The following is an 11,243-nucleotide window of genomic DNA, read 5'->3' as shown; positions in this document are numbered from 1 at the left end:
AAAGATACTGTACTGAGACTCCCCACACATATCCTCTTGGCCGGTGTGTTGAAGATCTGAAGGCCGGTGTGTGTGTGTGTGTGTGTGTGTGTGGTGCAGGTCTGAATGAGGAGCTGGTGAAGCTGCTGCTGGTGAGAGATGAGTTACACATGGAGCAGGATGCCATGCTGGTGAATATAGAAGATCTGACCAGGTACACACACACACCTGACCAGGTACACACACACAGATTCTGGTTTGTTTGTATGACTGTCTGTGTTGTCTGTGTTCCAGGCACGCCCATCACAGTCAACACAGACTCCTGTCTGAGAACACCCTGTCCAAATAAGACTCCTCCTCTCTCCCTGCTCTCCCCTCTCCCTCCCTTCTCTCCCCTCTCCCTCCACATCCCTCACCCTTCTCTCCTGACCCCTCACCCCTTTCTCCCTCGTCTCACCGCCTCTGTTATGTAGATAAGTGATGAAAATTTGACTACAAATCAAGAGGTTGACGGTTCAAATTTCCCTGTTTGTCACGAGGGATAATAACTTCTGCTAATGTCCTTATATTAAATTCAAGTGGACATACTGGACATGTTAGTGCGCTTGACCATCTCTCCCACCATAGAGTCTGCACTGGTGTGTGTGTGTGTGTGTGAGAGTGTGTGACTGTTAGACTGTAACTACCTAAAGGCTGTTGAGGAGGACATGGGTAGAGGCTGTTAGAGGACAGGAGAGACTCTGTTATGAGGGTAGAGGCTGTTAGAGGCCAGGAGAGACTCTGTAACAAGGGGAGAGGCTGTAGGCCAGGAGAGACTGTAAAGAGGGGAGAGGCTGTTAGAGGATCTCCTGGTCGCTCTAACCCTTCCTGAAGACTAACCCAAACTAACCAACAGAGGAGGCCTAAAAGGTTTAGACTTTATAGGAGAAATACCCTGTTAAATTTGCAACAGCCTGAATATCAATCCATATAATTACATTAAATGAATTACACATAAAAAAAAAGTACATGGAATTCAGGCAGTGTTCTCTCACATGTGGAGGCAATGTGGAGGCAGTGTGGAGGCAGCGTGGAGGCAGTGTGGAGGCAGCGTGGAGGCAGCGTGGAGGCAGCGTGGAGGCAGTGTGGAGGCTGCTGGGATCCAAAATTCATCATTCAACGAATGTAACTTCTGCATAGTCTCAGTTCACTACTTTGTTACTTTAAGGAGAGTTATATGTATACTGAGAATATAAAAAGGTTTTGTGTACAAAGAAAGAAAATGATTAATAAATGTCCTAAGTGTTTAAATGTCACTTCTCTAGTTGTTTGTCATTACTTGGATTACTGAGTCTCTTTATAAATCCCCTTCCTTATTCTCTTACAAACCCTCCCTTGCCGTCTCTCTCTCCACGACACGCGCGTGCCAGCAAACAATAACGCTTCCGTGATCCTGATTTAGTTCAGGCTCCACAGAAGCAGCGGCGTCGCTTTCCGCTTTCGGACAGCGGGACGCCGCAGACATCGGTTCTCTGAGACCGAGAGAGATGGCGGTGACGGCACTCGGCCACGACGCCTCCCTGCCCACTAGAGATACTGCCGCGGTGACAATGTCACATCGTGTGGAAGGGGAAAAATACAGCAAGCATACAGAAACTAGCCTACCCACTGTCGAATACAAACTAATTCCAGTGACTCGTTAAATGATCAATTGTTAAGACCTACGTCTATACATGTTTACTCCAATATTTAGCTACTCTTTGTTTGTTTAATGAAATAGGCCTATATAGCCTACCTATTTTGCAACGAAATCAACACAGAACAGTCTGATTTTAAATTGACACGATTTGTGTACACATAAACCCAAGCGTAATTCAGAAACCTACCTGCAAAAAACATGCTTTTTTAATTAGCAAGGTTGACCCGACGGGACTGGAACGAGTCTGATTATAACACCCAGACCCGTGGCCCATATCCTGCGGTTCCACACCCTCATACCAACTTACAACAATTCCCCTGACTATCATCTTTTTTGATTGCACTTTCATTTCAATTGACATTTATTTATAAGGTCTTCCTTCACTTTTGACTGTCCAAACACCACGAACTGGAATCCACGTGAGGGGCCTGGACGGTGTTTTATGATTGCGTAATCACAATGGATGAGACGTTCAACATCACTCTAAACCAATCACAACCCCTATTCACGGTGACCAGAAAGATCCCCCGAGTTATGATGGGAACACCATCACTTTCCCTCCGACGATATGCAAATATACATATCTGGGTGTAAACCGGGGAAGAAAAAAAGAATCCCCGTTTACACACCCTTCAGGCCAGGCTAACCACCTCTGAGACACATCAACATGATCATGGGATGGGTTACTTCAGTACATCAATTTTGAGTTTGTTTCATGAAAAACTAGGCTACTTAAAATAAATACATTGTCTACCAATAAATACAGTGGAGTAGGCCTATTTAGACAGTCGGCGTCTGACCCAGAACGTCGAAGCCCGACCCTCTCACAGGATGATTCATGTGTTGGTTAAAAACTCTAAAAAGTTGTTATTTATATTCAGGGTGTTCTGGGTTGCGTAGACCTATGAGTTGATTGAAACTGTAAAAAGGTCCCAATTTGTTTTGTTTCTCCAAAATCAAGCAATTAAAGTAATTGTATCATAACTAGAAAGTGTTAGCCTATGCTAAAAATACCTGTCCCTTTACTACGCAGTAGGTCAGGGAATCCTGCGGTTATGTCTCACACAACAACCCCTCGGTGCGCTTAGAGGAACGGTGTTCATAGAAACGTGAAATCGTTTCAGTTTCACAAAGTCTTTCATATTGAGATCCTTAGTAGGAAATTACTCACGCGTGATAAAATGTCAAGTGAGCCGCTTTCGGTGAGTCTGTAATGTAAGCGCGCGGGGAAGTCCTCTGCTGCAGTTAGGCCGGCCCTGGCTGCAGGTAGGCTATATATGTCACAGGTTGCAACACAAACACAATAACCATGATGCCACACCTTAAGACTTGTAAGTACAACCCGTTACTAAATTGTTCTTCAAAGTGGACAAGATGATGATGGGCCTGTTTGAATGTAAAAAGGTTTATAGGTTAAAGTTGGCCTAAACATTTGATTGTGTCTTGAGATTTCGATTGTTAATGTTTTACATAAGAGTTAAGGCAATTTAACAGTGTAAGTCTAAATAAAGAGACTTAGATGGTAGGTTCTGGGTTGTCTTGACAGCTGTTGTTTGTCGTTTGGCGCCTCCAGGCTTGGCCTCTTGGCTTCTCCTGGTTGCGCTTTCCGGTTGTCACTGGCACTTGAGCTTCTCCACACCTGTACGGGTGCGTAATGGGCCAGTAACGGAGACGTGCGTCATTAAAGCGCGGGCACTGCTTAAGAACATATCACTGGCGCTCGCCATGGTAACTACAATTAAAATATATTCATTGTTTTTATAGGACTCATACTGTCCTTTAAAAGTTCAGTTTAACTCCAATTTAAATATGATTAAATTAAATATATGTTAAATATATATTAAAAGCTTGTGTTTAAACGCTTTCCTAGGAAAAAATGTTCATAGGAATCAACTGCTCTGAGCAGAAGTCGACTCTGGAATCAGGGACACGGACGGCGTCGGTGTGTGTACCGGAGGTAAGCACGGACACCCCGGTTGATTGCACGTTCCTCGTACTGAAATACCTGCTGAAACAAACAGCTGCGGCCATGCGCGCGCCTGGTTCTTAACGCGGTTCTTGATCTTCCTCTACAGAGCTGTTCCGGCGGCGCCAGGGCGGAGTTTGACGAGGTAGGCGACCTGCTTCCTGGTTACCAGTTAAAAACAATACCTGACTGACTACTTTAATGCATGTCACTTACTATGTTTGTTCCAAAAATAACATAGCACATCTCTATTGACCCCCCCCCGCCCCCCACTTGCCCCCCTTCAGCGGTTATGCCAGGAAAGCATCGCAGAGGATCTGCGCTTCTACGACACCGTCCTCTCGGCCCAGCCTGACCCGCTGGGCCTGCTCGCGACCACCGTTCTGCGCGCACCCCGGGAGCTGCTGAGGGTGAGGCAGGGGGGACAGATTTCCCGTTTTTAAAGTGTGTGGAAGCCTTCGCCTCTGTATAGTACTCACACAGTAGGCCTACTGTGATGTCAGAAGAACGGTCTGTATATTTAGATTAGATTCAACTTATATTCAATATTTACCAGGCACAATGCAAAATAACAACAATAGCCTATCTCAACAGCAATATGAAACAGGACAGTACAGCAATCTATTTGGATATTAATGCCGTATGTTCATATTTCTTTGTATAGTTATTTATGTGCATATAGTTATGTTTGTGTGTTCCCCCCCAGGCCTGCTCCCCCAGGTCCCTGCAGGAGAGCCCCCTGACGTCACAGGTACAGCCCTCTGACGTCACAGCATCAAGATGAGCCACAGTTAGAGTAGAGATGACATCATAATATCATACACTGGATGAGAAAAACTATACATGAGCTAAAAGGTTGTATGGTGCAGTCAGACATATAATGTGTGGTGTGTGTGATGTGTGTGTGATGTGTGCGTGTGGTGTGTGTGTGATGTGTGCATGTGGTGTGATGTGTGTGTGGTGTGTTTGGTATGTGTGTGTGTCCAGGGCCCCCCAGGTGGGGAGAGCAGCTTTGACCAGCGTCTGAGGTTGTGCAAGGTGTTGAAGGGTCTCCAGGCTCGCGGCATCACCATCAACAGAGCCCTCAACCACCTCCACGCTGAAGACCACAGGAAGGGACCAAGCAGAAAGTCACCACACAGGAAGTGACCACATAGGCCACATTTTCCTCTGCGTGGATGGATGTGTGAAGTTAAAAACGTCATTCATATACACCTGACTTGATGCTAAACCAAAACAATTGTGCAGCTATTACAACACAACCAAAACACAATATTATCCTCATATATGCCTAAACTGCCTTTATTTATTACACATTAATGACACATTGTGGATCTGTCATATTTATACCATGGTATATATTAAGTATTGTTTTCCTAAGTTATTCTTAACTATTTAATTATCAAGACCTATTTATTTTGTTTTTGTCAATTTTCTGTGAATTGTTTGTGCAATGAACAACATATTTATAGAAAGATGTCACGTGGCTGTTTCTTCAGTGTGATCGTTTCTCCTTCCCTGCTGCAAAAACACCCGGTTCGTCAGCTCGCGCTGCTGCAGACCGTACTCAGGCTTGAGCTTACTGGTCGATATGTGATACTTAAATCGATATGTGGTCGATGTCGTTTTTTTCTCCTAGCTCAGTCATGCTGAGTATGGCCATGACGAGTCATAACACGGTTACTTATTTTGACGCGGAATTTAAGACAACAACAAATGTCGCGAGGACTGACGGCCTGAACACGCAGAGGTGTCAGGGTGGGATTCAAATTATTTCAAACGAGAACCTGAAGAGAGGATGAGTAAATGTGATGATTGGATCTTACATTATATAGGTTATAATAAAAAGCTACTGATGGTGAAACCAAGCCAAGGATGGTGCCTCCACATTACAGCCTATGGCATTATAAACACAAATATCGTATAGTCAAGTAGGCTACCAAACATTCTACTTGTTGATTAAGATAGGCCTGACAGTTCAAATGCGTGCCTGGTGTCTTCAGACAGCGGATGGTTTGTGCAGTGCATTTAAAAGAAAAAGTGTATTTCTCAAAAGTATGTTATAGGTTATTCCCCCAAACAACTGAATAAGATGTCCAACTTTCCCCTCCGACTTGTTTTGATGGACGCGCACACAAACAAATCCCCAACCGCAAGAAGTGAGCTCATGCGCCTTGATGTCGCTGTGACTGGGCTCGAGCTCTCCCTAGCGGCGAACAAATGAAATGACATCGTTTCTAATAAAGATTTCGAAAGAGGTTTGCATCATTGATGAGTAGGCTACTCTATGAGGACTCTACTATACTCTACTGCACTCTCTTGTATTCTGCTCTAGGCGTCTTGTTCTCCTCTCCCATCTCCTGTTCTCCTTCTCTCCTCTCCCCTCTCCTCCTTCTCTCTCCTATCCTCTTCTCCTTCTCTCCTATCCTCTTCTCCTTCTCTCCTCTCCCCTCTCCTCCTTCTCTCTCCTATCCTCTTCTCCTTCTCTCCTCTCCCCTCTCCTCTTCTCCTTCTCTCCTCTCCCCTCTCCTCTTCTCCTTCTCTCCTCTCCTCTCCCCTCTTCTCCTTCTCTCTCCTCTTCTCCTTCTCTCCCCATCCTCTTCTCCTTCTCTCCTCTCCCCTCTCCTCTTCTCCTTCTCTCCTCTCCTCTCCCCTCTTCTCCTTCTCTCTCCTCTTCTCCTTCTCTCCCCTATCCTCTTCTCCTTCTCTCCTCTCCCCTCTCCTCTTCTCCTTCTCTCCTCTCCCCTCTCCTCTTCTCCTTCTCTCTCCTCTCCTCTTCTCCTTCTCTCCTCTTCTCCTTATCTCTCCTCTTCTTCTATCTCCTATCCTCTCCTCTCCTTTCACTCAATTTGATGCTGGATATGCAGAACAGAAAGTACACGGGGGTGCACTTCAGGGCAGGGCTGCAAAAAATTAAGACAGCTAAAAAAATCTTTGCACTCAATCAAATTCCAGATCCTGCCTTCTTGACTTTTTCTAGATATGTTTGTTTGGTCACCCAGTTTTTAAAACATTTCATTATAGTTAAAGTTATTTTGAGTTAATTCTATTTTTATTGCTTTCCTACAGGTACACTTGCACTTAGAGATTCATGTAGTTTTATTGTAACTTGCTTAACTACATGCTCTTATGGTTTCTTCCCTTTAGCACTTATTTTTTGGTTGTTCACAATGTGTGCTTCTTGTTTTTGGTTACCCGCAATGCTTTGGGGCTATCTTGTTGTTATTATCAGTGACGTATGCACTTGTAAAGCTCTCTCTTGGAAGTCGCTTTGGATAAAAGCGTCTGCTAAATGAATACATGTAAATGCAAACGTAAATTTTGCTCCTGTTTATGGAAAATTGCTAACCTACTGAACTAATTTCCGGATATACTGAAATGCCTTCATCAGTGAAAATGTTCTCACTCTAAATATTTGTTGAAGAAAGGGTTTTAGTCCGCCTCACTAACGGAAAGACTACGTTTAATTGAGTTGAGGCTATAGAGTTCATGACGACGTCAACGCAGCAAACCATGAGAAGCGGGAATGTTCGACTTTAAGGAGTTGTTTTTAACTCCTCCCCGACTGCAAGCGGCAACTCTCGCCGGTTGTTTCATGCAGTCGCAGTCGAGCACACCTATTGAATGGTCTGTTTTCACCGTGCCAATTAAGACTGCAATTAGTGACAGGTGCGAACATAGGAGTCTATTGGCCTGAACATTTATTGGCTAAATTCGTATGGCTCTTCTCTGTTAAATTGCTCTTGCCGGACTATAGGCTAATTCAGATGATGTGCGACGCATCCACTTTGTTAAAAGTTGCAAAGAATACAACGTATTGTGGTGAAGGAAGAACGGAACGTCATTTAATATTGAATTTGAATAGTACGTGAAAGAAAAGAAAAAAACTGAGAAATATAAAATTTGTGACTACAGTCAATCTGTTCTACCCTCGGCTACGTAACACACTGAGCCATGGATCTTTTGCTAACTTTTCCATTGCTTACCGCTTTTCTGACGGTCTTGCTGGGGTTAATCTCACTGGCAGAGCAACATGGACGTTTAATAGTGCCTCCCTTCCCAACCTCGCCGCCAGTTCTTGTCACATGCAATGGAGATTCCATCGAAGTCGTGATTCGGGCTGATCTATTCGGTACCGGTGTGTTTGTGAGCGCCGGTGAACTCCATCTCGGTCCGGTGGACATCAAAGGCGCGGACGACCCTTGCGCTGCGTTTCAAATTGAAACATTCGCAGAACCGGAGTTCAAAATCCACGCGCGTCTGACTGATTGCGGAACACAGCTTTCGGTAAGTTCTGATGTTTGAATCTTCAAAAATAATATCAACTGGACCTTGTCCTTTACTTGGGTAACGGTTAGTCAAGGTGAGAACATGTGAAAATCGATATACTTAACCTAGAATTGGTTAACACTTCGTTTTGGCAGTTCATGGACCAGAGTCTTGTGTATTCGAACACGCTGGTCTACTCGCCTAGTCCCTCCTTGGAGGGTGTGGTGTGGACCAGCCCCGCAGCCATACCCATAGACTGCCACTACCAGAAGTGAGTTTACCTGATTAAGTGACTTCATCATCTGCCTCTGTAGCAGATTACTCTGTAGATGATGAGTGTGTGTGTGTGTGTGTTAGGAGGTTCGAGGTGGGCAGTGCTGCCCTCATCCCAAGCTGGGTACCGTTGGTTGTCACAGCCTCCCTCCAGAAGCAACTGGACTTCAGCCTTCGCCTCATGAGCGGTAACACCACCTCTCTTGGTTCTCCTTTTATATTTAACACTCACGCACAGCTGAACTCATCATTCCTAGTCTTATGATGACTTCCTGTTTCCCTTTTTCTCCTCAGATGATTGGCTGTTTGTGAGGGGGTCCAACGTGTACTACCTGGGCGACGTCATACACATGCAGGCAGCCGTCGTCATGGGCAACCACCTGCCCCTCCGCGTGTATGTGGACAGCTGCACTGCCACAGCAGCGCCCAACCCCTCCTCCAGCCCCAGATATGACTTCATAGATCATCATGGGTAGGCACAGACATTGTTGGACAAATAGGCAGGGTTTCTGAGCAGGCCTATCAGGGTGGGCTGTGTGGATCAGCTGATTTTGTCTGTATTGAGCACTAACCACTCCCCCAAACTTGTATCTCCCCCTTTCCTCTCTTCCCCAGGTGTCTGTCTGACGGCCAGGTGGCAGGGTCCAGGTCACGCTTCCTGACCAGGGCCCGTGATGACCAGCTCCACCTGATCCTGGACGCCTTCAGGTTCCAACAGACAGCTGAAGACCTGGTACACACACACACTTGCACGTCCCATGCATGCACATGAACTCCCACACACTCACTCTAACATGCACCACTCACACACACCATTGTTTGTGTAGTAAAGACTCCTCTGTCCCCAGCTGTACATCACTTGCTACCTGAAGGCTGTCCCAGCCTCACAACCTGTCACGGCTACACACAAAGCCTGCTCCTTAATAGACCACAGGTAGGAGAACACGCACTCTTCACACACACACGGGAACATGCTCCTTCACAGACTCCAGGTGAGTACTGCATCATGATGCGCAGGTGACCATGTCCCCTCCTGTCTCCTGTCCTCCAGGTGGCGCTCTGCTGACGGTGGGGACCAGGCGTGTAACAGCTGTGACCTCTGGGAGAGGATGAAGAACCGGGGTCAGCGCCACGTGGAGGATGGGAGGAACACGGGCCTACTGCAGGGTGAGGGGGGGCTGGGGGAGGAACACAGGCTCACTGCAGGGTGAGGGGGGGGGGGGGCTGGGGGAGGAACACGGGCTCACTGCAGGGTGAGGGGGGGGGGCTGGGGGAGGAACACAGGCTCACTGCAGGGTGAGGGGGTGGGGATGGGGGAGGAACACAGGCTCACTGCAGGGTGAGGGGGGCTGGGGGAGGAACACAGGCTCACCGCAGGGTGAGGGGGGCTGGGGGAGGAACACAGGCTCACTGCAGGGTGAGGGGGGCTGGGGGAGGAACACAGGCTCACTGCAGGGTGAGGGGGGGGGGGGGCTGGGGGAGGAACACAGGCTCACTGCAGGGTGAGGGGGGGGGGGGCTGGGGGAGGAACACAGGCTCACTGCAGGGTGAGGGGGGGGGGGGGGCTGGGGGAGGAACACAGGCTCACTGCAGGGTGAGGGGGGGGGGCTGGGGGAGGAACACAGGCTCACTGCAGGGTGAGGGGGGGGGGGGCTGGGGGAGGAACACAGGCTCACTGCAGGGTGAGGGGGGGGCTGGGGGAGGAGGGCCACAGGAGGGATGCTGGGGGAGAGGGTGGAGCTGGAAGAATGACTTGGGTTTCCCTGGTTAAAAGCAGTGAGCAGGTCTGGAGGTGGAGGGTAGAGGTCACCGATGTGTCTGCTTGTGTTCCAGAGTGGGGCCACTCCATACACCTCGGGCCCCTGGTTGTCATGCCGGCTGAGAAGTGATGAACCAGGATGGTCTCCACAACAACTCCATCGTGAGACAGGCAGAACAGTGGATACCATGCTCAGCTACCACGTCAAACTGGGTTGTGTAGTTTTGGTGTGTGTTGCTAACCTGCTAATCTTCTGCAGGTCAGGTAAACAAAATAAAAACTTTTTAACCATATTAGTGTGCAAGGTCTGTCTGAGCTGAGAAGGTTGAGCTGTCATGGAACGTCTCAGGGCTGAGATGAGACTGACTGTCCGCTACATCACCTCAGACCCTGGGTAGCTGGATGGATCCTGATGCAGCACAATCACTGAGTCAGAGTGCTGTCATTATGTCTCACCCTGGAGACAATGGGAGAAAGCATTTCAGTCAGCCATCAAACCGTCCACTGCCTCACTAACATTGATTTCTTAATCACACGCACTCACACAGAGCTTGGTGTGTCATATCAGCTTCTTTGCTAATGCTTTTGAACCCTATATGTCTGAGTGCCCCGGTTACAGACTTCCCTTCAGTCATTCCCCCCTCAGCACTGCTGGGGTCATTCCCCCCTCAGCACTGCTGGGGTCATTCCCCCCTCAGCACTGCTGGGGTCATTCCCCCCTCAGCACTGCTGGGGTCATTCCCCCCTCAGCACTGCTGGGGTCATTCCCTCCTCAGCACTGCTGGGGTCATTCCCCCCTCAGCACTGCTGGGGTCATTCCCCCCTCAGCACTGCTGGGGTCATTCCCCCCTCAGCACTGCTGGGGTCATTCCCCCCTCAGCACTGCTGGGGTCATTCCCCCCTCAGCACTGCTGGGGTCATCATTACAAATGTAACAACATGACGTGCATCCTGCCACTTGCCAACTCCTCCTCCTCTCATGGTGTGTGGGTGGGGGGTTCCAAAGGTTGGGGGGAAAAAACATTTTAAAAATAAGTTTGCACCATTGAGCACTTGATGAGGACTAATACTCTATTGTACTCTGCTTTAATCTACTCTTTTAGGTTTTCAGTGTTTCAACCTTTTTGTAGATGGATTATGTGAGGTCCAGTTACCAGCGTGACACTAAAATGGGTTAGTGGTAATGACTACTGAGTGAAAAGGTGTAATCACCTTTTAAAGTATCTGTACTTTTCCTGGAGTGAAGGATGTGCTGACATCTCTGGTCAGCTTAGATCTCAACCAGAACAAATGTAATAGGCCTATTAGTTGGACACAAA

The 11,243-nt window shown here is 47.7% G+C and overlaps 3 protein-coding genes across 3 annotated transcripts in view; all 3 read left to right on the top strand.

Moving 5' to 3' along the window:
* Window positions 1–1,274, top strand: part of LOC146272160 (schwannomin-interacting protein 1-like) — a 19,655-nt gene extending 18,381 nt beyond the window's left edge. The window contains exons 7-8 of the mRNA XM_084706699.1: window positions 100–193; window positions 274–1,274. Of these exons, the coding sequence (XP_084562825.1) occupies window positions 100–193; window positions 274–328 (149 nt within the window). The 3' untranslated portion in view covers window positions 329–1,274. The remainder of the gene's footprint in view (window positions 1–99; window positions 194–273) is intronic.
* A 1,692-nt stretch (window positions 1,275–2,966) lies between these two features.
* On the top strand, window positions 2,967–5,055 carry LOC146272159 (uncharacterized). Its single transcript, XM_084707713.1, has 7 exons — window positions 2,967–2,988; window positions 3,231–3,385; window positions 3,528–3,614; window positions 3,733–3,768; window positions 3,911–4,033; window positions 4,330–4,374; window positions 4,533–5,055. Exons 1-7 carry the CDS (start codon window positions 2,967–2,969, stop codon window positions 4,770–4,772), a joined length of 708 nt encoding a protein of 235 aa, XP_084563839.1. The 3' UTR covers window positions 4,773–5,055.
* A 2,346-nt stretch (window positions 5,056–7,401) lies between these two features.
* On the top strand, window positions 7,402–10,217 carry zp3b (zona pellucida glycoprotein 3b). Its single transcript, XM_084706707.1, has 8 exons — window positions 7,402–7,910; window positions 8,048–8,163; window positions 8,250–8,353; window positions 8,460–8,637; window positions 8,781–8,898; window positions 9,014–9,099; window positions 9,217–9,332; window positions 9,999–10,217. Exons 1-8 carry the CDS (start codon window positions 7,578–7,580, stop codon window positions 10,052–10,054), a joined length of 1,107 nt encoding a protein of 368 aa, XP_084562833.1. The 5' UTR covers window positions 7,402–7,577; the 3' UTR covers window positions 10,055–10,217.
* Window positions 10,218–11,243: the final 1,026 nt, after the last annotated feature.

This window comes from Hypomesus nipponensis, chromosome 10 (genome assembly GCF_054491055.1).
Source record: "Hypomesus nipponensis isolate SF chromosome 10, ASM5449105v1, whole genome shotgun sequence".
NCBI lineage: Eukaryota > Metazoa > Chordata > Actinopteri > Osmeriformes > Osmeridae > Hypomesus > Hypomesus nipponensis.
Note: the sequence above shows the minus strand (reverse complement) of the source record. Positions and strands in the feature narration are given on the sequence as shown.

Excerpts from the sequence above, each read along its gene's own strand:
- LOC146272159 (XM_084707713.1), top strand. The coding sequence starts at position 2,967 with ATGATGCCACACCTTAAGACTT. Across the intron at positions 3,615-3,732 it reads CGTCGGTGTGTGTACCGGAG|AGCTGTTCCGGCGGCGCCAG; the intron begins GTAAGCACGGAC and ends CTTCCTCTACAG. Across the intron at positions 4,034-4,329 it reads CACCCCGGGAGCTGCTGAGG|GCCTGCTCCCCCAGGTCCCT; the intron begins GTGAGGCAGGGG and ends GTTCCCCCCCAG.
- zp3b (XM_084706707.1), top strand. The coding sequence starts at position 7,578 with ATGGATCTTTTGCTAACTTTTCCATTGCTTACCGCTTTTCTGACGGTC. Across the intron at positions 8,638-8,780 it reads GACTTCATAGATCATCATGG|GTGTCTGTCTGACGGCCAGG; the intron begins GTAGGCACAGAC and ends TCTCTTCCCCAG. Across the intron at positions 9,100-9,216 it reads TGCTCCTTAATAGACCACAG|GTGGCGCTCTGCTGACGGTG; the intron begins GTAGGAGAACAC and ends CCTGTCCTCCAG.